At 47.7% G+C, this 27038-nt stretch overlaps 2 protein-coding genes across 2 annotated transcripts in view; both read left to right on the top strand.

The window, feature by feature from the left end:
- The window catches only part of AHNAK (AHNAK nucleoprotein), a 61850-nt gene extending 41224 nt beyond the window's left edge, over positions 1–20626 (top strand). Inside the window, exon 5 of the mRNA XM_088151131.1 lies at positions 1836–20626. Coding sequence (XP_088007257.1) covers positions 1836–19295 — 17460 coding nt within the window. The 3' untranslated portion in view covers positions 19296–20626. The remainder of the gene's footprint in view (positions 1–1835) is intronic.
- Positions 20627–22215: 1589 nt separating this feature from the next.
- Positions 22216–26550, top strand: SAC3D1 (SAC3 domain containing 1). The gene is made up of 2 exons (XM_088151132.1): positions 22216–22896; positions 23668–26550. Exons 1-2 carry the CDS (start codon positions 22329–22331, stop codon positions 24126–24128), a joined length of 1029 nt encoding a protein of 342 aa, XP_088007258.1. The 5' UTR covers positions 22216–22328; the 3' UTR covers positions 24129–26550.
- Positions 26551–27038: the final 488 nt, after the last annotated feature.

Raw genomic sequence — 27038 nt, 5'->3', positions numbered from 1 at the left:
AACCTGGAAAGGAGGCGGCAGCTGAAACAAACGGGGCAGAGAGGCATTTTTGCTTCTCTCAGACCGTTCTCAGATTTCTCAGATCAGAAAAGTTTCCCTCAGCTGGAGCCAAGAGTTAGAAGTCAGGTGGAATATAAATTATTAAATTTAATTACATTATTAAATTATAATTATTAAATTTATATTCCACCTGACTTCCAGGGAGGAGGAGGAGGAGGAGAATACATCTGCCTGTCACAGGCCCTTGGGAAGGACTCGATTGGTGGACAAAAATACCAAATCCAGTCTAAACGTGTGGCTGACACTGCAACAACCATAATAATTTCCTTGCCACCTGACTCCCAGTGATTCTGGGAGAAGAACCCAAAATCTGAGCTGGGAAGAAAGAAGCAGAAGAAGTTGAAGAAAAAGACAAGACTTCAGAAATAGAAAACAGAAACTGAAAAAAAAAATAGAAAGGGAGTACAGGTAGTCCTCGACTTATGCCAATTTATTTAATGACCATTTGAAGTTACGATGGTGCTGAAAAAAGTGACTTATGACCAGTCCTCGCACTTACAACCATCTCAGTGTCCCTCAGGTTACGTGATCAAAATTCAGGCACTTGGCAACTGGCATGTATTTATGATGGTTGCAACGTCCTTGTGTCACCAGGAAGCTTCCGACAAGCAAAGTCAATGGGGGAAGCCAGATTCACTTAATGATCACGTGATTAATTTAATGACCGCAGCAAAAAAGGTCGTAAAATTGGGTGCAATTAACTTAACGACCACATCGGTTAGTGATGGAAGTTCCGGTCCCAATTGTGGTCATAACTCAAGGACTACCTGTATAGCTTTATAGAGAGCAACAATAGGGAAAAGTAGGGTTTAAGACAAAAGAAATAGAGGTCAGTGATAAACAAATATTGTAGATGTACAGAATAGAAAAATAGGGAGATGCAGTGAAATTGGACTTTAAAGAATATAGTATAGAAACCAAGCCTAAAAAATAGTTAAAATGGAATATAGTTTTAGTAGTAAGATAGCAGTTTCTGAAAGAGTTGAAGGCATTTATAATTTACAGTTCCTTTTTTTGGTAAGCTTTCCTTGTTTTATGTAAAGTAAGTCTCCCCCAGCCATGGAAGGGAGGTACAAAAAACCAGCCAACCATCCACGTTTCCATTGCTTTGTGTCTTTATGAGTCTGGGTCAGTTTGACTACTTGTGGTTCAGAGAAGAACTTGTGACAGTCTAGTGTATTGTGGGATCCCAGGTGTTGTCTTTGACTGTTGGGGGAACCAGCTCATCCCGTTAAGCCTGACCTCAGAACTAATTTGTATTTGGCTAACCTGGATTCGGGTTGCACATGTTTGTTTGAACCTAGCTACGATGTATTTGCAGATTTGGTACAAGGTAAGATCCGAATGTCAGTGGAGAGACACACTTTATGAGTGGAGGTGAGAAGTGGGCAGTGTTTTCATACGTTGCGGGAGGGGGGCTGCAGTCTCCAATAAGGAGATGAAAAGATCTCAAGTGCTCATCAAAATAGGCCATTGCTCCCTTGTTTTGAGGCCCCTTGTGCTGCCAAGCCTCTGCAAAGCTAAAATTCTCCAACCGAACTGCCCAGAAAGACAAGAACCAATATTGGCAGAGATGCCCGCTCAGGGGGTGTTCCAATATTGTAAAGTGTAGAACTCCAGTTGAGGTGAGCAACCATATTTGAGATGAAATGATGAGACTTGTCCCTGGAAGACATTTTGGGGTGTTGCTTTGACAAAGACGGATATCGGTGATTCCCTTGTGGAAGAGCAGCAAATTGAGAGAAAGTTGATGAAACGATTCCTTTCCCTTTCAGAGTGGAGATGATGAAGAGTACCAGCGGATTTACACAACAAAGATTAAGCCTCGCCTTAAGTCAGAAGATGGGATAGAAGTTGAGCACAGAGGAACTCAAAGTAGGACCATCACAGTCACCAAAAGAGTCACAGCTTACACTGTCGATGTCACCGGCCATGAAGGCGCCAAAGAGATTGACATCACCAGTCCTGAGTTTAAGATCAAAATTCCTAAACATGAACTTACCCAGATTTCTAAAGCTGGAATTGAAACAGAGCCTGGGAAAACTGTCATCAAGATTCCACGTGTGGATTTGCCTGGGAGACCCAGCTATGGAAAAGTCTCCCACGAAGGAGGGAAATCTTACGATGTTACATATTCTGGACCAACTATTGACTTGCCTTCCCGAAAATTGGAGGCAGGTGTTCCTGATTCCCCTGTGGGGCAGCCAAAGGTGGGGAAAACTGATATCCGAGTCCCTAATGTCATGGGTGTAGATGTGAGAGCCCAGACAGACTTCACAAGGCCTGAAATCAATGGGAAAACAGGGGAACGACTGCAGTTTGATATCAAAGGTCCTAAAGTGCAAGGGGATTTGGGAGGGTTGCAAGATGCTAGCGTAAAGGTAATTGAAGGCAAGATTACAAGTCCAGGTGTCAGTGATGAAAGCCAAGGAAAACTTGCATTCCCTGCAGTGAGAATGCCCAAATTTGGTATATCATCTCCAGTTGCTGACATTGAGGTTCCTCAGCTTGATGCAACAGCTCCATCAGTGACAATCACAGGCCCAGGAGGATTCCAAAAAAGCCCCAAGCATCCAGTAGCAAGTATAGGAATGCCAGAACCAAAGTTGGATATGGGTATAAAAGGACTGGATTTGAAAGGTGGGGTGAAAGTTACTTCTTCATCCTTGGAAGGGCCCAAAGTGGATATCAGAGCGCCTAAGGTAGATCTTGGGGCTCCAGACATTGGATTTGAAGAGAGTGAAGCAAAATTTAAAATACCCCACATGGATTTTCCTAAATTTTCTGTTTCAGGCCCTGCAGCAGATATCAGTATTCCAAAAGGGGGGATTGAGATTTATGGACAGACACCTAAAATCTCGATGTCAGATATTGACTTGAACCTGAAAAGTCCCAAAGGGAAAGCAGCTACACATATTTCAGGGCCAAAGATTGAAGGGGATTTGAAAGGGCCTAGTATGGGTATTGAGGGCACCAGTGTTGACTTTGGTGGACCATTAAAAGGTCCAAACATCTCAATGCCCTCCTTGAAAACATCGCCAATTAAAGTTGCTGTGCCAGATGTTGACTTGAGCCTGAAAGGGCCATCATTAAAGAGTGACATGGATGTTTCTGTGCCCAAAATAGAAGGTGGCCTAAAGGGCCCACAGGTTGACCTCAAGGGCCCCAAAGTGGACATTTCTGCTCCTGGCATTGGTCTCAAAGGTCCTTCAGGGCAACTGAAAGGAACTCATATCAAGACTCCACAAATCTCCATTCCAGACATTGACCTAAATTTGAAAGGCCCCAAAGTCAAGGGGGACGTGGGTGTTTCCATACCAAGGGTGGAAGGAGAACTGAAGGGTCCAGCTGTGGATATCAAGGGCCCTAAAGTAGACATTGGAGCCCCAGATGTTGACCTTCATGGGCCTGAGCTCAAAATGCCCAAACTGAAAATGCCTAAGTTTGGTGTACCCGGCTTGAAAGCTGAAGTTCCTGATGTGGACATCAGTCTTCCACAGGGCAGCCTTGACATCTCGGGTCCTAAAGTAGATATTAGAGCCCCAGGACTGGACATTGAAGGACCAGAAGGCAAAATTAAAGGTCCCAAAGTCAAGGTGCCACAACTAAATGTGGAGACACCAAAGATTTCAGTTCCAGATGTCGACTTGAGCCTGAAAGGGCCATCATTAAAAGGTGACGTGGATGTTTCTGTGCCCAAAATAGAAGGTGGCCTGAAGGGCCAACAGGTTGACCTCAAGGGCCCCAAAGTGGACATTTCTGCTCCTGGCATTGGTCTCAAAGGTCCTTCAGGTCAACTGAAAGGAACTCATATCAAGACTCCACAAATCTCCATTCCAGACATTGACCTAAATCTGAAAGGCCCCAAAATCAAGGGGGACGTGGGTGTTTCCATACCAAGGGTGGAAGGAGAACTGAAAGGCCCAGCTGTGGAAATCAGAGGTCCGAAAGTAGACATTGGAGCCCCAGATGTTGACCTTCATGGGCCTGAGCTCAAAATGCCCAAATTGAAAATGCCTAAATTTGGCATACCCGGCTTGAAAGCTGAAGTTCCTGATGTGGACATCAGTCCTCCACAGGGCAGCCTTGACATCTCGGGTCCTAAAGTAGATATTAGAGCCCCAGGACTGGACACTGAAGGACCAGAAGGCAAAATTAAAGGTCCCAAAGTCAAGATGCCACAACTAAATGTGGAGGCACCAAAGATTTCAGTTCCAGATGTCGACTTGAGCCTGAAAGGGCCATCATTAAAAGGTGACGTGGATGTTTCTGTGCCCAAAATAGAAGGTGGCCTGAAGGGCCCACAGGTTGACCTCAAGAGCCCCAAAGTGGACATTGCTGCTCCTGGCATTGGTCTCAAAGGTCCTTCAGGTCAACTGAAAGGACCTCATATCAAGACTCCACAAATCTCCATTCCAGACATTGACCTAAATTTGAAAGGCCCCAAAGTCAAGGGGGACGTGGGTGTTTCCATACCAAGAGTGGAAGGAGAACTGAAAGGCCCAGCTGTGGAAATCAGAAGTCCGAAAGTAGACATTGGAGCCCCAGATGTTGACCTTCATGGGCCTGAGCTCAAAATGCCCAAACTGAAAATGCCTAAATTTGGCATACCCGGCTTGAAAGCTGAAGTTCCTGATGTGGACATCAGTCCTCCACAGGGCAGCCTTGACATCTCGGGTCCTAAAGTAGATATTAGAGCCCCAGGACTGGACATTGAAGGACCAGAAGGCAAAATTAAAGGTCCCAAAGTCAAGATGCCACAACTAAATGTGGAGGCACCAAAGATTTCAGTTCCAGATGTCGACTTGAGCCTGAAAGGGCCATCATTAAAAGGTGACGTGGATGTTTCTGTGCCCAAAATAGAAGGTGGCCTGAAGGGCCCACAGGTTGACCTCAAGGGCCCCAAAGTGGACATTTCTGCTCCTGGCATTGGTCTCAAAGGTCCTTCAGGGCAACTGAAAGGAACTCATATCAAGACTCCACAAATCTCCATTCCAGACATTGACCTAAATTTGAAAGGCCCCAAAGTCAAGGGGGACGTGGGTGTTTCCATACCAAGAGTGGAAGGAGAACTGAAGGGCCCAGCTGTGGAAATCAGAAGTCCGAAAGTAGACATTGGAGCCCCAGATGTTGACCTTCATGGGCCTGAGCTCAAAATGCCCAAACTGAAAATGCCTAAATTTGGCGTACCCGGCTTGAAAGCTGAAGTTCCTGATGTGGACGTTAGTCTTCCACAGGGCAGCCTTGACATCTCGGGTCCTAAAGTAGATATTAGAGCCCCAGGACTGGACATTGAAGGACCAGAAGGCAAAATTAAAGGTCCCAAAGTCAAGATGCCACAACTAAATATGGAGGCACCAAAGATTTCAGTTCCAGATGTCGACCTGAGCCTGAAAGGACCATCATTAAAAGGTGACATGGATGTTTCTGTGCCCAAAATAGAAGGTGGCCTGAAGGGCCCACAGGTTGACCTCAAGGGCCCCAAAGTGGACATTTCTGCTCCTGGCATTGGTCTCAAAGGTCCTTCAGGGCAACTGAAAGGAACTCATATCAAGACTCCACAAATCTCCATTCCAGACATTGACCTAAATTTGAAAGGCCCCAAAGTCAAGGGGGACGTGGGTGTTTCCATACCAAGGGTGGAAGGAGAACTGAAGGGCCCAGCTGTTGATATCAAGGGCCCTAAAATAAACGTTGGAGCCCCAGATGTTGACCTTCATGGGCCTGAGCTCAAAATGCCCAAACTGAAAATGCCTAAGTTTGGTGTACCCGGCTTGAAAGCTGAAGTTCCTAATGTGGACATCAGTCTTCCACAGGGCAGCCTTGACATCTCGGGTCCTAAAGTAGATATTAGAGCCCCAGGACTGGACATTGAAGGACCAGAAGGCAAAATTAAAGGTCCCAAAGTCAAGATGCCACAACTAAATGTGGAGGCACCAAAGATTTCAGTTCCAGATGTCGACTTGAGCCTGAAAGGGCCATCATTAAAAGGTGACGTGGATGTTTCTGTGCCCAAAATAGAAGGTGGCCTGAAGGGCCCACAGGTTGACCTCAGGGGCCCCAAAGTGGACATTTCTGCTCCTGGCATTGGTCTCAAAGGTCCTTCAGGTCAACTGAAAGGACCTCATATCAAGACTCCACAAATCTCCATTCCAGACATTGACCTAAATTTGAAAGGCCCCAAAGTCAAGGGGGACGTGGGTGTTTCCATACCAAGGGTGGAAGGAGAACTGAAGGGTCCAGCTGTGGATGTCAGAGGTCCGAAAGTAGACATTGGAGCCCCAGATGTTGACCTTCATGGGCCTGAGCTCAAAATGCCCAAACTGAAAATGCCTAAATTTGGCGTACCCGGCTTGAAAGCTGAAGTTCCTGATGTGGACGTTAGTCTTCCACAGGGCAGCCTTGACATCTCGGGTCCTAAGGTAGATATTGGAGCCCCAGGACTGGACATTGAAGGACCTGAATGCAAAATTAAAGGTCCCAAAGTCAAGATGCCAGAAATGTATATCAAAACTCCTAAAATTGCAATGCCTGATTTGAATCTAAAGGGCCCCAAACTCACAGGAGACATGGATGTTTCTTATCCAAAAGTAGAAGGTGACTTGAAAGGTCCAGAAATTGATATCAAAGGTCCAAAGCTGGATATTGAAGCTCCAGATGTTGACCTTCATGGACCAGAAGGGAAACTGAAGATGCCAAAATTCAAAATGCCCAAGTTTGGGATGCCCAGCTTCAAAGGAGAAGGTCCTGATGTGGATTTAAACCTCCCCAAAGCAGAAGTTGATGTTTCCATTCCAACAGTTGATGTAGAAGCCCCAGGTTTGGACATTGAAGGCCCAGAAGGAAAACTGAAAGGACCCAAATTTAAGATGCCTGAGTTTAACATTCATGCACCAAAGATATCAATGCCAGATGTTGATTTGAATTTGAAAGGGCCAAAATGGAAAGGGGATGCAGATATTTCTGGGCCAAAAATAGAAGGTGAACTCAAAGGACCCCACTTTGATATTGAGGGTTCTAAACTGGATGTTGATGTCCCTGATGTAGAGCTGGAAGGGCCTGAAGGAAAAATTAAAGGGCCCAAATTCAAGATGCCAAAACTGAATATTAAAGCTCCCAAAATTTCAATGCCAGATGTAGATCTTGATCTCAAGGTCCCCAAAGTGAAGGGTGAAATGGATGTAACTGTTCCAAAACTAGAAGGTGATCTGAAGGGACCCGATCTTGATATCAAGGGACCAAAATTGGATATAGATCTCCCAGATGTTGAACTTGAAGGCCCAGAAGCCAAGCTGAAGATGCCCAAAATGAAGCTACCAAAATTTGGAATGCCTGGGTTGAAAGGAGAGGGTCCTGATGTTGATGTGAGCCTCCCCAAAGGAGACTTTGGTGTCTCCGGGCCAAAAGTAGATATTGATATGCCAAGTGTGGACCTTGAAGGGCCAGAAGGAAAATTGAAAGGTCCAAAGTTTAAAATGCCTGAAATGCATTTCAAAACACCTAAAATCTCCATGCCAGATGTTGACTTAAATTTGAAAGGTCCAAAAGTGAAAGGTGATGTGGATGTTTCTATTCCAACATTAGAAGGAGAATTGAAGGGACCCAGCATTGATATCAAGGGGCCCACAGTAGAGCTAAGTGGCCCAGATGCTGATCTCCAGGGTGAGGGGAAATTAAAAATGCCAAAATTGAAGATGCCAATTTTTACTGTTTCGAGCCCAAAACTAGAAGGTCCTGATGTAGAACTAAGCTTGCCAAAGGGAGAAATTGACATTTCAGGTCCAAAGATTGATCTGGGAGCTCCAGAACTTGATATTGAAGGCCCTGAAGGAAAGCTGAAGGGTTCAAAATTTAAGATGCCTAAACTAAATATCAAAGCACCGAAGATCTCCATGCCTGATGTAGACCTGAACATCAAAGGCCCTGGAGCAAGAGGACAGATGGATGTAACTGTACCAAATATTGGAAGCAATCTTGAAGGACCTCACATTGATACCAAATCCCCTAAATTGGATGTGGAAGCACCAGACATTCACTTAGAATGTCCAGAAGGGAAATTGAAAGGACCTAAGTTCAAGATGCCCGAAATGCATATCAGAGCTCCAAAGATCTCAATGCCAGATGTGGATTTGAACCTCAAGGGGCCAAAACTGAAGGGAGATGTAGATGTTTCTGTTCCAAAACTCGAAGGTGACCTGAAAGGCCCCGATGTGGATATCAGGGGACCCAAAATGGACATTGATGCACCTAATGTTGAACTTCATGGACCGGAAGGAAAGCTGAAGATGCCAAAATTCAAAATGCCCAAGTTTGGAATGCCCAGCTTCAAAGGGGAAGATCCAGATGTGGATGTAAGCCTCCCCAAAGGAGATCTTGATGTTTCTGTTCCAAAAGTTGATCTAGAAGCACCAGGTTTAGACATTGAAGGTCCAGAAGGGAAGCTGAAAGGGCCCAAATTTAAGATGCCAGAAATGCATATCAAAGCTCCAAAGATCTCAATGCCAGATGTGGATTTGAACCTCAGAGGCCCAAGGTTGAAGGGAGATGTTGATGTTTCTGTTCCAAAGCTGGAAGGTGACCTGAAAGGCCCAGATGTAGATATCAAGGGTCCTAGGTTGGATATTGATGCCCCAGATGTTGACCTACATGGACCAGAAGGAAAACTAAAAATGCCCAAGTTCAAGATGCCCAAGTTTGGAATGCCCGGCTTCAAAGGGGAAGGCCCAGATGTGGATGTAAGCCTCCCCAAAGCAGACCTTGATGTTTCTCTTCCCAAAGTAGACATTGAAGCACCAAGCCTGGACATTGAAGGCCCAGAAGGAAAAGTGAAAGGTCCCAAGTTTAAGATGCCTGAAATGCACTTCAGGACTCCAAAGATCTCAATGCCTGATATTGATCTGAACCTCAAAGGTCCAAAAGTGAAGGGAGATGTTGATGTTTCTGTTCCAAAGCTGGAAGGTGACCTGAAAGGCCCAGAGGTGGATATCAAAGGACCCAACCTGGACATTGATGCACCTAATGTTGAACTTCATGGACCAGAAGGAAAGCTGAAGATGCCAAAATTCAAAATGCCCAAGTTTGGAATGCCCAGCTTCAAAGGGGAAGGTCCAGATGTGGATGTAAGCCTCCCCAAAGGAGATCTTGATGTTTCTGTTCCAAAAGTTGATCTTGAAGGACCGAGTTTGGATATTGAAGGCCCTGAAGGAAAAGTGAAAGGGCCCAAGTTTAAGATGCCCGAAATGCACATCAAGGCTCCAAAGATCTCAATGCCTGATGTTGATCTGAATCTCAGAGGTCCAAAACTGAAGGGAGATGATGTTTCTGTTCCAAAGTTGGAAGGTGACCTGAAAGGCCCAGATGTAGATATCAAGGGTCCTCGGTTGGATATTGCTGCACCAGATGTTGACATTGAAGGCCCTGAAGGGAAGTGGAAAACTCCAAAGTTCAAGATGCCTGAAATGCACATAAAGGCTCCCAAAATATCCATGCCAGACATAGACCTAAACCTAAAAGGTTCCAAAGTCAAAGGTGATTTTGATGTTTCTGTTCCAAAGCTGGAAGGTGACCTGAAAGGCCCAGATGTGGATATCAAGGGTCCTAGGTTGGATATTGATGCCCCAGATGTTGACCTACAAGGACCAGAAGGAAAACTAAAAATGCCCAAGTTCAAGATGCCCAAGTTTGGAATGCCCAGCTTCAAAGGGGAAGGCCCAGATGTGGATGTAAGCCTCCCCAAAGCAGACCTTGATGTTTCTCTTCCCAAAGTAGACATTGAAGCACCAAGCCTGGACATTGAAGGCCCAGAAGGAAAAGTGAAAGGTCCCAAGTTTAAGATGCCTGAAATGCACTTCAGGACTCCAAAGATCTCAATGCCTGATATTGATCTGAACCTCAAAGGTCCAAAACTGAAGGGAGATGTAGATGTTTCTGTTCCAAAACTCGAAGGTGACCTGAAAGGTCCAGAGGTGGATATCAAGGGTCCAAAACTGGACATTGATGCACCTAATGTTGAACTTCATGGACCGGAAGGAAAGCTGAAGATGCCAAAATTCAAAATGCCCAAGTTTGGAATGCCCAGCTTCAAAGGGGAAGGTCCAGATGTGGATGTAAGCCTCCCCAAAGGAGATCTTGATGTTTCTGTTCCAAAAGTTGATCTAGAAGCACCGAGCTTGGACATTGAAGGTCCAGAAGGGAAGCTGAAAGGGCCCAAATTTAAGATGCCAGAAATGCATATCAAAGCTCCAAAGATCTCAATGCCAGATGTGGATTTGAACCTCAAAGGCCCAAAGTTGAAGGGAGATGTTGATGTTTCTGTTCCAAAGTGGGAAGGTGACCTGAAAGGCCCAGATGTGGATATCAAGGGTCCCAGATTGGATATTGATGCACCAGATGTTGACATTGAAGGCCCAGATGGAAAGTGGAAAGGCCCCAAGTTTAAGATGCCTGAAATGCATTTTAAAGCTCCTAAAATCTCCATGCCAGATTTTGACTTGAATTTGAAAGGTCCCAAAGTGAAAGGAGATGTGGATGTCTCTGTGCCAACGTTGGAGGGTGATCTGAAAGGCCCTGATGTTGATATCAGAGGGCCAAAACTAGATGTTGATGTTCCTGATGTTGAACTTCAGGGTCCTGAGGGAAAGTGGAAAAGTCCCAAATTTAAGATGCCAGAAATGCATATTAAAGCCCCCAAAATTTCCATGCCTGACATAGATTTGAACCTAAGGGGTCCTAGAATGAAAGGTGATTTGGAAGGTGACTTGAAGGGCCCAGAAGTGAACATTAAAGGACCTAAGCTAGATGTCGATGTTCCTGATGTAGATCTTGAAGGACCTGAAGGGAAACTAAAGGGGCCCAAATTTAAAATGCCTGAAATGCATATCAAAGCTCCTAAGATATCCATGCCAGATTTTGACCTGGGCTTTAAGGGACCTAAAATGAAGGGTGATGTGGATGTTTCTGTGCCAAAGGTGGAAGGTGATTTGAAAGGTCCTGACGAGGATATCAAAGGGCCCAAAATTGGTGTTGATCTTCCTGAAGTCGACGTTGAAGGACCTGAAGGAAAACTTAAAGGTCCTAAATTTAAGATGCCTGAAATGCATTTTAATGTTCCTAAAATCTCTATGCCTGATATAGATTTGAACTGGAGGGGGCCTAAAGTAAAAGGTGAAGCTGATGTATCCTTACCAAACGTGGAGGGAGACCTGAGAGGCCCAAGTGTGGACATCAAAGGTCCCAAAGTAGGTATTGATGTCCCTGATGCTGAAATAGAAGGACCGGATGCAAAATGGAAAGGCCCCAAATTTAAGATGCCTGAAATGAACATCAAAGCTCCTAAAATTTCCATGCCGGATTTTGACTTGAATTTGAAAGGTCCCAAAGTGAAGGGAGATGTAGATGTCTCTGTGCCAAAACTAGAGGGGGATGTGAAAGGGCCAGAGCTCGACATTAAAGGGCCCCAATTAGATATTGATGCCCCTGATATCAGTGTAGAAGTACCAGAGGGAAAGATAAAAGGTCCAAAATTTAAGATGCCCGAAATGCATATCAAGGCTCCAAAGATCTCCATGCCTGATGTTGATCTGAACCTCAAAGGCCCAAAGTTGAAGGGAGATGTTGATGTTTCTGTTCCAAAGCTGGAAGGTGACCTGAAAGGCCCAGATGTGGATATCAAGGGCCCCAGCTTAGATATTGATGCACCAGATGTTGATATTGAAGGCCCAGATGGAAAGTGGAAAGGCCCCAAGTTTAAGATGCCTGAAATGCATTTTAAAGCTCCAAAAATCTCCATGCCAGATTTTGACTTGAATTTGAAAGGTCCCAAAGTGAAAGGAGATGTGGATGTCTCAGTACCGAACTTGGAGGGTGATCTGAAGGGCCCTGACATTGATATCAAAGGGCCAAAACTAGATGTTGATGTTCCTGATGTTGAACTTCATGGTCCTGAGGGAAAGTGGAAGAGCCCCAAATTTAAGATGCCTGAAATGAACATCAAAGCTCCAAAAATCTCCATGCCAGATTTTGACTTGAATTTGAAAGGTCCCAAAGTGAAAGGAGATGTGGATGTTTCATTGCCAAATATTGAAGCACCTGATGTTGACATTCAAGGCCCGAACGTGGATATTGACATACCTGATGTTGACTTGCACGGTCCAGAGGGTAAAATCAAGCTGCCCAAATTTAAAATGCCCAAGTTTGGAATGCCTGGCTTGAAGGGTGAAGGCCCTAAAGTGGATGTTCATCTCCCAAAAGGAGATGCTGACATATCTTCTCCAAAGTTGGATATTGAAGGACCTGAATTAGACATTGAAGGTCCACATGGCAAAGTTAAAGGCCCCAGGATTAAGATGCCAGAAATGCATATCAAGTCACCCAAAATCTCCATGCCAGATGTTGACTTAAATTTGAAAGGCTTAAAACTAAAGGGAGATGCTGATATTTCACTACCAAAGGTTGAAGGTGAATTAAAAGGACCTGAAGTTGACATCAAAGGACCTACATTAGATGTTGACACACCTGATATTGACTTGCATGGTCCAGAAGGCAAACTGAAAATGCCTAAGTTTAAAATGCCCAAGTTTGGAATGCCTGGATTTAAAGGAGAAGGTCCTTCAGTGGATGTGACCATACCCAAGGGAGAGGTAGATATATCTGGCCCTAAGCTAGATATTGAAACACCTGATCTGGAAATCGAAGCCCCAGAAGGAAAGTTGAAAGGTCCCAAAATGAAGATGCCAGAAATGCATTTTAATGTTCCCAAAATTTCAATGCCAGATATTGATTTGAATTTGAAAGGTCCAAAACTCAAAGGAGATATAGAAGGTGACATTAAGGGACCTGACATTGCATTGAAAGGACCTGATGTTGAATTGGAGACACCAAAAATAGATATTGAAGCAAAACCAAAGAAATCAAGATTTAAACTTCCCAAGTTCAATTTTTCTGGCCCCAAACTTCATACCCCTGAAGTTGATGTGAAGGTTAAGAAACCAGATGTTGATATCTCAGGGCCAAAGATGGGTGTTCACGGTCCGGATGTTGACATCCAAGGAAAAGCAAAAGGGTCTAAATTTAAAATGCCGTCACTGAACATTTCCTCCCCTAAGGTTTCTATGCCTGATGTGGAATTAAATTTGAAAGGGCCTAAATTAAAAAGTGACCTGAATGTTTCTGCACCAAGCCTGGAAGGAGATTTGAAAGGCCCTGAAGTTGACATCAAAGGCCCCAAGTTGGATGTTGGTGCACCAGAAGTTGATCTTCATGGACCTGAAGGCAAACTCAAAATGCCTAAGTTTAAAATGCCCAAATTCGGAATACCAGGTATCAAAGCAGAAGTTCCTGATGTGGATGTAACCCTTCCCAAAGCTGATATTGAGTTGTCAGGCCCCAGAGTGGACATTGAAACTCCTGACCTAGAAGGGCCAGAAGGGAAGCTGAAAGGTCCTAGGATTAAGATGCCAGAAATGCAAATCAAAACTCCTAAAATCTCAATGCCAGACATAGACTTGAATTTGAAAGGCCCAAAATTGAAGGGAGAAGTCGATGTCTCTGTGCCAAAGTTGGAGGGTGATCTGAAGGGCCCTGATGTTGATATCAAAGGGCCAAAGCTAGACGTTGATGTTCCTGATGTTGATCTTGAGGGCCCAGAAGGAAAACTGAAAGGACCCAAGATTAAGATGCCTGACATCCATTTTAAAGCACCTAAAATCTCTATGCCAGATTTTGACTTGAATTTGAAAGGTCCAAAAGTCAAAGGAGATATTGATGTGGAAACTCCCACACTGGAAGGTAACTTGAAGGGTCCAGAAGTGGACATCAGAGCCCCCAAATTGGACGTTGATATCCCTGATCTTGACATAGAAGGGCCTGATGGGAAGCTGAAAGGGCCCAAGTTTAAGATGCCCGAAATGCACTTCAAGACTCCAAAGATCTCAATGCCTGATATTGATCTGAACCTCAAAGGCCCAAAGTTGAAGGGAGATGTTGATGTTTCTGTTCCAAAGCTGGAAGGTGACCTGAAAGGCCCAGATGTGGATATCAAGGGTCCCAGATTGGATATTGATGCACCAGATGTTGACATTGAAGGCCCAGATGGAAAGTGGAAAGGCCCCAAGTTTAAGATGTCTGAAATGCATTTTAAAGCTCCTAAAATTTCCATGCCAGATTTTGACTTGAACTTGAAAGGTCCCAAAGTGAAAGGAGATGTGGATGTCTCTGTGCCAACGTTGGAGGGTGATCTGAAAGGCCCTGATGTTGATATCAAGGGGCCAAAACTAGATGTTGATATTCCTGATGTTGAACTTGAAGGCCCAGAAGGGAAGTTGAAAGGCCCCAAATTTAAGATGCCAGAGATGCATTTTAAGGCCCCTAAAATCTCAATGCCAGATGTGGACTTAAATCTTAAAGCTCCCAAACTGAAAGGAGACCTGCATATATCAGCTCCAGAGGGTGATTTGAAAGGCCCAGAAATTGACATCAAAGGTCCAAAGCTGGATATTGATGCCCCAGATGTTGACCTACATGGACCAGAAGGGAAGCTTAAAATGCCCAAGTTCAAGATGCCCAAGTTTGGAATGCCCAGCTTCAAAGGGGAAGGCCCAGATGTGGATGTAAGCCTCCCCAAAGCAGACCTTGATGTTTCTCTACCCAAAGTAGACATTGAAGCACCATGTTTGGATATTGAAGGCCCAGAAGGAAAAGTAAAAAGTCCCAAGTTTAAGATGCCTGAAATGCACATCAAGACTCCAAAGATCTCAATGCCTGATATTGATCTGAACCTCAAAGGTCCAAAACTGAAGGGAGATGTTGATGTTTCTGTTCCAAAGCTGGAAGGTGACCTGAAAGGCCCAGAGGTGGATATCAAAGGACCCAACCTGGACATTGATGCACCTAATGTTGAACTTCATGGACCGGAAGGAAAGCTGAAGATGCCAAAATTCAAAATGCCCAAGTTTGGAATGCCCAGCTTCAAAGGGGAAGGTCCAGATGTGGATGTAAGCCTCCCCAAAGGAGATCTTGATGTTTCTGTTCCAAAAGTTGATCTAGAAGCACCGAGCTTGGACATTGAAGGTCCAGAAGGGAAGCTGAAAGGGCCCAAATTTAAGATGCCAGAAATGCATATCAAAGCTCCAAAGATCTCAATGCCAGATGTGGATTTGAACCTCAAAGGCCCAAAGTTGAAGGGAGATGTTGATGTTTCTGTTCCAAAGTGGGAAGGTGACCTGAAAGGCCCAGATGTGGATATCAAGGGTCCCAGATTGGATATTGATGCACCAGATGTTGACATTGAAGGCCCAGATGGAAAGTGGAAAGGCCCCAAGTTTAAGATGCCTGAAATGCATTTTAAAGCTCCTAAAATCTCCATGCCAGATTTTGACTTGAATTTGAAAGGTCCCAAAGTGAAAGGAGATGTGGATGTCTCTGTGCCAACGTTGGAGGGTGATCTGAAAGGCCCTGATGTTGATATCAGAGGGCCAAAACTAGATGTTGATGTTCCTGATGTTGAACTTGAGGTTCCAGAAGGGAAGTTGAAAGGGCCGAAATTTAAGATGCCAGAGATGCATTTTAAGGCCCCTAAAATCTCTCTGCCTGATATGAACCTGAACTTGAAAGGTCCCAAGATGAAAGGAGATGTGGATGTATCTGTTCCAAAGATTGAAGGTGATCTGAAAGGTCCAGAAGTAGATGTTAACATTCCTCAGATAGATGCTCCTGGCATTGATATTGAAGGGAAAATGAAAGACCCTAAATTTCGGATGCCCGAATTTAACATCAAGGCCCCCAAAATCACCATGCCAGATGTGGATTTCAACCTCAGAGGCCCTAAACTGAAAGGAGACCTAGACCTGGACGTATCTGCTCCCAAAATAGATAGTGATTTGAAGGGGCAGGATATTAATATCAAGGGCCCTAAACTGGATGTCTCAGTACCTGATGTTGAATTGGAATGTCCTGAGGGAAAGCTTAAAGGTCCTAAGATCAAGATGCCTGAAATGCATTTTAAAGCTCCCAAAATTTCCATGCCAGATTTTGACTTGAAAGGTCCCAAAGTGAAAGGAGATGTGGATGTTTCTGTGCCTAAGTTGGAAGCTGATCTGAAGGGTCCTGACATTGACATCAAAGGGCCGAAACTAGACATTGATGCTCCTGTTGTTGAACTTGAAGGTCCTGAGGGAAATTGGAAAGGTCCCAAATTTAAAATGCCTGAAATGCATATTAAAGCCCCCAAAATTTCCATGCCTGACGTAGAGTTTGGTCGGAAAGGTGACCTAAATGTCACTGGACCAAAACTTGAAGGAGACTTGAAAGGTGCTAAAGTTGACATTGCTGCTCCCGCTGTTGATATTGAAGGTCCAGATGGAAAAGTAAAGTTACCCAAGATGAAGCTACCCAAATTTGGTATCCCTGAGTTCAAAGGAGAAGGACCTCAGTTGGATGTAAGTCTGCCTAAAGGAGAGTTGAAAATGTCAGGTCCTGATATGAACATTGAAGCTCCGGGTTTGGACATCAAAGGACCAGAAGGACAATTAAAGGGCCCTATGGTGAAGATGCCTGAAATGCATTTCAAAACACCTAAGATCTCTATGCCAGAAATTGACTTAAATTTGAAAGGTCACAAAGTGAAGGGTGATGTTGATGTCTCCATTCCAAAGATGGAAGGTGACTTAAAAACTCCAGGAATGGCGATCCAAGGACCAGGAATTGAAGCTAAAGGTCCAGAGATTGACTTGGAATGTCCTGATGTGAATATTGAAGGGCCAGAGGGCAATGTTAAACTCCCCAAATTTAAGATGCCAAAATTTGGGTTTGGAGCAAAGAGCCCCAAGGCTGATGTGAAGTCTCCCACTGTGGATGTGTCTCTTCCAGAAGGTGAACTGAACGTTGAGTCACCCGACGTCACCATTTCTGCCAAAGGGAAGAAAAGCAAATTCAAAATGCCCAAAATCCACATGAGTGGACCTAAAGTCAAAGGCAAGAAGGCTGGCTTTGATGTGAGTGGAGAAATGGATGCCAGTATGAAATCACCAGATTTAGAAGGAAGCCTCTCTGTCCCAGAAGCGTCACTCAGAGGAGATGCTAACATCAAATCACCCAAGGGAAAGAAACCAGTGTTTGGAAAACTCTCATTCCCCGACATTGAGTTCGATATAAAATCACCCATGTTCAAGGCTGATGCTTCTTTGCCTAAGGTAGAAGGAGATGTCAAGATGCCTGGGATAGACGTGACGTCGCCCAGTCTGAAATCACCAAGTCTTGATGTTTCCATTCCCAGTGGAAGCGCAACCCTTCCTGATGTCAAAATTGGAGGTGCTGATATTGGTCTTAAGGACCCAAAGTTCAAGTTGTCAGGTGAAGGCATTGACCTGGTTGGCCCCAAATTGGAAGGGGATCTGAAAACCCCCAGCATTGATGCAAAGCTTACCGTTCCCGACATCAGCCTGAAAGGTCCGTCAGTCAGTGTACCCTCTGTGGATATTTCTGCACCTTCCATCTCTGCTCCCAATCTTGATGTTGACTTGAAAGGACCAAAACTGAAAGGTGATGTTGATCTCCCAAGTGCCGAAATCCAAGGCCCAGAAGGGAAACTAAAGTTCCCCAAGTTCAGCTTGCCAAAAATTGGGAAGCCAGGTGTGAACCTGGAGGGGCCAGGTGTAGACATTCAAGGACAGCTGCCCTCTGCACACCTTGATGTCTCTTCCCCACGTATTGGAGGAGAGGCAAGCATTCCTGAAATTGATCTGAACCTGAAAGGACCAAACCTTGGAAAAGATGTCGGTCTTTCTGGTGAGATTAGAGCTCCCAAAATTGATGTTGGCATGCCGGGCGTTGGTGTTAGTGGATTTGATGGGAAGTTTCAAATGCAAAAGCCTTCAGGTCTCGGTGTCAGTGTAATTGCTCCAGACGTTGATGTGAAAGGCCCGACAGTTAAAATGACTTCGGAGGGAGGCATTTCTATACCTGATGTTGACATGAATCTGAAAGGACCAAAGATCAAAGGAGATCTCGGCATTTCTAGTAGCATGACAGCCCCCAAGGTGGAAGGCTCCGGAGGTGGAATTAAGCTTCCCTGTATGAAAATTCCTCAGTTTGGCATCTCTGGGGCACATGGTGAAGGAGTGAACATTTCAGGACCACAGATCAAAGGACCTGAAGTAGACTTTGATTTGAATGTGAAAGGACCAAGTTTGAAGGGTGACGCTCAGATTGCTACCGACCTGAAAAGTCAACACATTGGAATGGAGATGCCAGGCATGAAGATTTCTGGCATGGACACCGGAACTCCTGATATCTGCTTGAGAGGACCTTCCCTCAATGTGTCAGGTCCCAAAGTTTCTGGGCCAGACTTTGATGTCAGCTTGAAAGGGCCCAAGGCCAAAGGCGGGCTGGGTACTTCTAGTGATTTCAAAATGCCTGAGCTCAGTGCTGGCGTCAAAGGGACAGGAGGCCTTCACTTTTCTGGACCAAAGATAGGGGGTGACCTCAGTGGTCCCAAATTAGATATCAAAGGTCCTTCTGTTGGGGTGGATGTTCCACAAGGCCATTTAGAAAGTCCATCTGGGAAGGTATCATTCCCTAAAATGAAAATACCAAAATTTGTGGTGGCAGGGCAGGAACTAACAGGAAGGGAAGTGGGGGTGGATGTTGAGTTTCCCCAGCCGCCACCAGCGAGTCTCCACGTTGGGGCAGGGACTGTTGAACTGGAAGAGCCTGACCTGAAGTTGAAGAAGTCCAAAATCAAAATGCCCAAGTTTGCATTCTCAAAACCGAAAGCCAAAGGCAGCGTTGGCTCCCCCGATGTTTCCGTATCTGTGGCAGGGGGTGAAGGAGGGCTAAAAGCAAGTTTAGGTTCCTTGGAAGGGGACGTAGAAGTAGGCGAAGCAGCCGCCTCGCCCAAAGGGAAGTTCTCCTTCTTTAAGACCAAAAAGTCTCGGCACCGGTCCTCCTCTTTCAGCGACGAGCACTCCTCGCACTCCACCCCGACTGGCACGCTGGAGCACGGGGACAAGGGCAAGCACGCCAAACTCAAATTTGGCACTTTTGGGGGAATCGGGTCGAAAAGTAAAGGGTCTTACGAGGTCACAGGAAGTGACGAGGAGGCAGGGAGGATGGAAGGGAGCGGAGCGTCCCTGGAGTCCAAAAAGTCTCGGCTGTCGTCGTCTTCAAGTAACGAAAGCGGGACAAAAACCGGCTTCCGGGTGCCGGCGGTCGAGTTGACGGTGGCGAAAAAGAAGGAGTAGCCCAGGAAATTCTCTGTACATAGTGCCTCTGTACATAATCGCCCTCTCTCCCGTTCTCCCTCCCTCTGTATATACATTTCCCGGCTTCCAACACTTTGCAATGAAACAGGCGATCTACGGTGAAGTAGTTGGGTTTGAGAGAAAAGCGACTGCTGTTTTTCTGTGAACAGGGAGGGCTCCACTGACAGATTCCTATCTTCCAGAGATCTACATCACCCAAAACTGATACAGCGACTTCCATGGGCATCTGTGGGTGACGGTGGGCAGAGTATCCAATTTGCACCCACCGGGATGTCGGGACACACCCGTCATTGCAGGTTCTACTGGATGCCCCTGGCCGTTTGCTTGGGTCATGAATGCTTCCCACGGCGCATTGTGGTGGCAAGCGCCGAATTGTGCCAAGATATGTATTTATTTTTAAAAAAATGTTTTTAAAAGCAGCAAGGACCTTAAAAGTACCTTAAACCAAACAGCTGTTGGGTCAGTCAGCTGTATCAGTTTGAATTCAGTCAATATAATTCATGCAGAATTACTGATGAGCAAGGGGCAAATTATTGCAAACAGAGAAGTAATAAATTTTTAAAAGCCTGGATTTATGTGATATTTAAAGCTGTGCCATAAGGAAGATAGATGTACAGTTCCTTGGAAGTATTTTGGATGATTTACTCTTATGTTCAGGCATAGGGTTTGTGCTTTGTATGCTAAGAGCTTTATGTTTACCTAAGCAAGCTTTGATTTGAGATATATTATATATATATTTCAATTCACTGAGTAGCTTCAGTGTTGATTCATGAAAATGTGTTAATTTTAACTACTAGGGGTTTTTTGCTTTTACCTGCAGGGGGCTAAAATGTTTATCATTTAAAATTATGGATATATTAAAAAGAAAACACTGCACAATATACAGATGCAAGTGAGATGTGTCACATCTGGGATTTCATTGCAACAAAAACAGGCAAGCTTTCATTGGTTTGATAAAGGACAAAACCAATTGCAGTCAAATATCCACATGTAATTTATTTGTTGTTCAAAAGATGCATTATTATTACAAAAGAATCCAAGCTGTAATCCTTATGACATCATCTTAGTTGTTTCGGTATATTTCTTATTTTTGTAAAAGAAAGAAGTTCTCTTAGTTGAGGAGCAAATATTTTTGTCATTATTCCCTTCCAACAAATGCAAATTGTTATCTTTTGTCATTAACTGTATCTTGATTATAAAACAAAACAATACAAAGAAAACTCTTTTTCAGCACTTTAATGGCAAATTAATTGAGAATGTATGGAAACTGATCTTGTAAAATGCAAATAAACTGTTTATTAACCTTTTAACCTCTGGGCTTTTCCTGGCTCTTTTGTTTGTTGTCCAGCAGCAGCTATCACTACATATCCTTGAGATGTCCCCGTTGGCAAGCCAAGCAGAGCTGGCCAGTTCGCAAAGGCAAAAATAGATCGGCCAGGCAGAAGCTGCTATCCTGCCACCGACACTGTCCTGATATTCAGCTGGAAAGTCAGTTTGATTCAGGGAATGAGAGAGCCACCATTTCTGGCCAGGAAAAGCGAACACGTGTGCATGTAAATAGAATATAACACGGCACCCTGCAAAGCAGGCCACCTTCCTCTAGCATCTAGTTAGCAGGAGCATCTTTTGAGCCCACATCAATCCCAGGAGGAGGGCAGGGGGACTGGACTCGCCCAGAGGGCGCCTTGGGAACCGCAAGTCTCCCGTGATGGCCGTTTACTGGGTGCCCCCCCAGCTCTCCAAATTCCACCTGTGCTCCAGAGCCCCCAAAGGGTGTAGGGTTTTCCTTCTGGTTGTTGCAGATGACTGCCGAAGGTGCAAAGCCCCATAAAGCAGCTTGCCATCATAGCCGGAGGAGCCCTCGAGGCCATCTAGACCACCCTGTGCAGGAATGCAATTGAAGGGATCCTGGACTCTGAAGACCTCTAGCCGAGGGCAGCTCGCTTAATAAACGGCTGCGCTGCTTCTGCTACCCCGGAGTTTTCTCTGCCCTTCAAGCTGCCGGAACGTGCCTTGCAAGCGTTTGTGTGAATGCGACCTGGCAAAGGCGCTCGTCTGGCCCGAGGTCTGCTCGGCAAGAAACCCCCTTTGCATTCCGATGGAGTTGATTCCCCGATCAACTCAACGGCAGCACGGTTAAGGTTGAGGCGAGGTTTCCCAGGACGGTCCCAGTCCCCGCTTGAACGAGAACCCGAAGTCGGGGTCGGCCACGCCCATTCCCTCCTGTCATTCACGGCGAAGACCCGCCTCTTTCTGGGAAGAGCAGACCATTCGCCAAGCGGGGGGAGCTACGTAGATTAATGAAATGTTAGAGCAGTTTCTCAAGCTTGGCGGCTTGAAGATGGGTGGACATCAACTCCCAGAATTCCCCAGCCAGCAAGGCTGGCTGGGGAATTCTGGGAGTTGAAGTCCACCCATCTTCAAGCCGCCAAGCTTGAAAAAGGACGCGCAGAGCGCAATTTTCCTTTTTTCGCTTTCGGGGCGAAAGGAGAGGAATTCTTATTCTTTGCAAGCTTATTTTTCAGCTGTTGCTAAACAGGAAATAGAAACAGGGATTTTTCAGCCGCGTTTTGCAACGGGAGGGGGCGAAACACTCCCGCCCGCTGCAGCCCCGTCGCGGACAGCTTCGCCTTTTCCCCTCTCGCAAGCGCGGCCGAGGCGTGCTCGGCCCGGCCCTCCGCGGCCGCCAACCCCATCAGCCCCGGCTAGCGCGCGGAAAGGCGCGGAGGGCCGGCCCGGCATCCGCATTCCCGTTGCGGGCGGAAGGGCCGAAGGCAAACGTGGCCAAACCGCGCGATCCTACGCCCTTCATCCGCGAGCGGGGTCGCGCAAGCGGGACGGGGACCGGCCCTCGTCTCCACGGGCCGCGGGCGGGCTCGGCCCCGCAGGCAGCGTTCGGCGAAGCAGGCGAGGCCGCGCCGCTTTGCAGCCCGGCGCCCGCGGGCGCCGCCGCGAAGCCGCCGTGCCTCCCCAGCGAGCCTGCGCGGCGTCGGGGCGGCGTCCGGCGGCAGCATGGGCGACGGCGAGGCGGAGGGCCCGCCGCGGGCGGCCACCTGCCCGGGGATGTGCCCGGCGGCGGAGTACGCGCGGCGGAAGCGCCAGGGCCGGCTGCACCGGCTGGAGCTGGGCCCGCCGCCGGGGCGCTGCCCGGACCCGGCGCGGGCCGTGAAGGAGTACTCGCGGCCGGCGGCCGGGCAGGCGCCGCCCTCGCCCGCCGACCTGCGCCCGCCCGCCGTGCTGCTGGCCACGGTGCGGCACCTGCTGGGCCAGGCGGGCGAGGCGGGCGAGGTGGCGCCGGCCGAGCGCTGCGCCTTCGTGGCCGACCGCCTGCGCGCCGTGCGGCTGGACCTGGCACTGCAGCGGCCGCCCGCCGCGCCCTGCGCCGCCCTGCTGGAGCGCGCCCTGGTCTTCCTGCTGCACGCCGGCGCCCGCCTCTGCGCCGAGCCGCCCGCGCGCTTCGACGCCCACCTGCACGGCGCGCAGCTGCGCGAGACCTTCGCCGCCCTGCGCCGCGCCTACCGCCGCCACGCCGCGCCCGCCCAGCCGCGCTTCCAGGCGCTCTTCCTCCTCGCGCACCTCGGTGAGCGCTGCGCCCGTCCGCCCACCCGCCCCGTCCGCTGCGTCCTCCCGCTTCCCAGCGCGAGAGCCTCCTCCAGGGAGCTGCCGGGTCTGCCGTCCCGTGTCCGAAGCGGGATCGCTGGGGCCGGTCCGCGGCGCCTCGGGGGGACCCGGGCGGGCGGGCGGGCGGGCTGGAGGACGCCTCGGCTTGCTTCCGCGGCCGCCCGCGGCCTTCCTCTCGGGCGCCGCCTCCCGCTGCGCTCCTGCTGCTCCCGCGTGTCCCCCGCCTTCCGGCGAGCCCGGCCGCCCTCGCGCTGGCCGGCCCCGGAAAGCGGCCCGCGGGGGAGGCCGCGTCGCCTGCCCCTCCCCGAAATGAGCTGCTCTTCGACAGCCGCGACTCCTTGCGCGCCTCTCGCAGCCCGGCCGGGAGAGGCTCAGCCTTGGAACGGGAGCCCCAGGGCCTGGTCGTGGCAGAGGGCGGCGGCCCCCGCGGGTGTGTGCACGTGGGTGGATGGATGGATGGATGGATGGATGGATAGATAGCAGATAGACTTGTGTGCAGTGTGTCCAAATGAGCGTGCGATGTTACCAAATAGCGCATGGGCTCTTCTGTTTCTCACAAGTTGCCTCGAGGGGATGGGTGAGTTCTGTGCAACCCAAGCTCTAGATCCAGGGCACTACAGCTCCCATCGCCCTGCATCGGTGCTCTACTAGCATAGTATGGAGGGTGGTCTTGCCCCCCCCCTTTGTTTGTTCTTCCTTTTGCCTGATCTCCCGGTCCTCCCCCCACCAGGTTCCCCAGAGGTGCTCTGGCAGATCCTCCAGCTGGCCGACGAGGTCCGAGCGTCTCCTGACCTCAAAGCTGCCCTGGCCATCAACTGGGCTTTCCTGGAAGGTAACTTCGCCCGCTTCTTCCGCTTGGCTCGGGAGCTCCCTTACCTGCCCAGCTGCGCCCTCCATCCCCACCTGGCCAGGGCCCGGCAGCTGGCCTTGCTCACGTTCAGCCACGGCTTCAGTGCGAGGAACTGCCGCTACCCTCTGGCCCGGCTGACCCACCTGCTGGCCACCGACAGCCCCGAAGAGGCTGCTGAATTGTGCCGGGCGCACGGCTTGACCATCACCGAGGACAGCGTTGTCTTCCAGAAGAGTGCCTTCAAGAGCGCGGCTCCCCTGGAGAACAAGGTTTCCCGTCTCCTTGTGGATGAGAAATGGAAGGGGACCCTGCTGGAACTCTCGGAGAGCGTCTGCAGCTGAAGTGGCACGTGGGTTTCACGCTGGGCGGGTGGCCGCTACTCTCTTCTCTTTGCACGCGTGAAATAACGATCCACCTTTAAATCCTGGCTGCAGATTCTGGGAATCTCTCCCAGTATGTAGAAAACTAGCTCATCAGGGGGGTGTTTCCAGCAAATCATGTGGTGCTTCTTTATAGCCTGAAGTGGTCCTCTGTGCTCTGCTACATGGGTAACCCTGTCATTTGCTGCTTGGATTAGAGCAGTGTTTCTCAACCTTGGCCACTTTCAGATGGGTGGACTTCAACTCCCAGAATTCCCCAGCCAGCACAGCTGGCTGGGGAATTCTGGGAGTTGAAGTCCACCCATCTGAAAGTGGCCAAGGTTGAGAAACACTGTATCAGAGACTTGTGACAGTGCCTTTGATCAGTTGTGAGTGCTGCTTACCTTAGTGGAGCAGTTGTGCATAAAGAGAGAGATTCCCACTGAAAGTCAACAACGCACGGTTTATTCTCGGGGTTGAACTTGGTGACGTTTTCCAGATGTTGCTGCACTGCCCAGCAGCTCCAGCCAGCACGTTCGCTGGAAAGTGTAGTGCGTCAACATCTCCAAGGCTGCCCTCTGGATCCTGATGTTGATGAACGACAACTCCCAGCACCCTTCACCATTGGCCAGCTGTCGTTAGCAATATCTGGAAAACTGGGTTTTCTGAATCCTGAAAGAAATGAACAGGGGCAGCCCCTGTGTGCTAGGGGTGTGTGTGAAGGGGCTTTCTCCTTGTTAAAAAACTTTGAAACTGTTGGTGGTAGTCAACGTTTCACGCAAATGGTTGTTTGGGGGTGCTCAGTTGTGTGTTGCTTTTCTCCTTCAGGAGAGCGTAGAGGAGACTCTAGTTGCAAACCGAATAAAAACAGTGTGGTTAGTCAGTGGGATTCTCTGCCTCGAGCTGTTATGGAACAAAGGCACTTTTGAGAAATACAAATTCAGTGTTCGGAGTCTCCTTTTCTCTTGCCTCTGAGGAAGATTTCTTCCCTAAAGGATATCCACGTGCGCCCTTCCGCCTCTGTTTCTGGTGCCCATTCAAAAGGGGTACGACCTCTGGTGCAACAGTCCTGTTTGACACACTCCACATTTGTGGGGCCTGCAGTTGGCAGCATTTCCAACAAGCCAATCTGAGGGCAACAGGCCAGGATGGTGAAGCGAGTCGATGTAGGGCAGATGTAGGGCAACGCCTGTGCTGACCTCATATTCAAATTATTAGTGTCTGGTGTATCGTCTCCTGCCACTGGGAGTGGGGTGGAAGAGGCAGGCCCAGATTTGCAGGCAACCCAGAATTCTGTGGAACAGCTGAGACCTCGCTGATCAATCATGATAAAATCCAAAATAATGCTGAGAGGTAAGAGAAATGCTCTTGAAAGTAAGAGAATGGAACTGAATACAGGGAAAGGCAACATTCTTTGCTCAGCCAGCTGAAATCAAATGCATTAAAAAAGTCCTGTCTGACTTTTTATTTATATATATATATATATATATATATATATACACACACACACACACGCGCACGCGCACGCACATGAAAAGGATCTTGAAACTAGCAGTTTACCGCAAAATGCAGTTGTAGGCTATGTTGCACACGCTGCTCCCAGGTTCGGCTTATGGTCACTCACGATAGGTGTGGCTGGAGCAGACAGACACACAGCCCTGGTCAACAGCCGGGAAATAATCAGGGATTCACACAAATCGCTTCCAACCGAACACTGAGGCACAAGAGGTTCTTTGTAATACACGAAGACCCAGTGAATTTAAAGTAACAGCAAAACTTTACTGGTTGCAAGGTGCATTTGCTCTTTCTCATCCACACCCACGTCCTTCCCAACTAGGCTGCCAGGCACTAGCTAGAGGGACAGAAGCTGCCAGGTCTGGATCCAAAGGTGACTTAGACGACTCAGAGTGGGCGGGCTTTGGGACCCCTTTTATCTGCAAAAGTCCTTGCTCGGTTGATTTGCAAGTGGATGGGATTGGGGTGAGGGCTTCCATGTGCTCAGGCCCAACTTCCTTTTTCTGGTTCAGGTCCTTTGTTTTTTCCTTAACGACTTCTTATCTACCTGTCAAGTCCACAATGTCCAAATCCCAATTCAGAAGAATTCTCATGAAACCAGGCCTGGTTCAGATAAATGCTTTATTTTGTGGTACATGTAGCTTGAAACAAAACATTGCTAAAACTAAAGCTTTGGAAAATTTCCCTCTATTTATTCCTCTCCCCTGTTGCCTTGGCGCCACAATTCTTCATCACCTGGGGGTGGCCTCGTTTCTTCCTCCCACTCATAACATAGCTCCTTCCTGGCCATGGACCCCCATCTGCCTTGCCTGCAATCAATTGCCTGCAATTGCCCATATAAGGCTAAGTACCTCTCTGTCCTAAGCACTATCCCAATTACAACCATTAACTACCATCCCCCCTCCCTAGTCACAAATGGCAGAATCCAATCAAGCAAACACCCATTGACTGCTATAGCTTTTTAAATTGACATTTGGTTGATGCAGGTTTTGACACTACCTCCCTGAAGGAATCTCATCTTTTGTCCTCTCTGCCTGCTTCATCTTTAGGTTATGGCAGCTTCGGCCTAGTCTCACAGCTGCCTCAGCAGAAATATAAGTTCCCAATGGCGCATACCTGTACTTCCACTTTATTTTGGATCTGGCTCTGGATCCTGCATAGATAAATTGGATTCTGAGAAATTGAAGCAGGGTGAGGGAGGGTAATCAAGGGGCTAGAACTTAGCTTTGCACACTTTGAAAATTATTTGAAAAAAGCCCTCTGAACCTCACGTGGATATGAGCCCCGCATTTCTCTGCTGTTCATTAAAGCAGCTGCCTCTTATTAAGGCATCTTATCCAGCCAGCTTCAAAAGCGATGCGATGCGTCATCTTCTAG

Source organism: Python bivittatus, unplaced genomic scaffold, assembly GCF_059951505.1.
Source record: "Python bivittatus isolate LINGU-HERP-01145 unplaced genomic scaffold, Pbiv_v1 ctg000660_np1212, whole genome shotgun sequence".
In the NCBI taxonomy this organism is placed as follows: domain Eukaryota; kingdom Metazoa; phylum Chordata; class Lepidosauria; order Squamata; family Pythonidae; genus Python; species Python bivittatus.
Note: the sequence above shows the minus strand (reverse complement) of the source record. Positions and strands in the feature narration are given on the sequence as shown.

What these genes read in the sequence shown, in the direction of transcription:
- SAC3D1 (XM_088151132.1), top strand. Translation starts at nt 22,329, where the DNA reads ATGGGCGACGGCGAGGCGGAGGGCCCGCCGCGGGCGGCCACCTGCCCG. An exon ending in CTTCCTCCTCGCGCACCTCG is followed by an intron (nt 22,897 to 23,667) that starts GTGAGCGCTGCG and finishes TCCCCCCACCAG; the next exon opens with GTTCCCCAGAGGTGCTCTGG.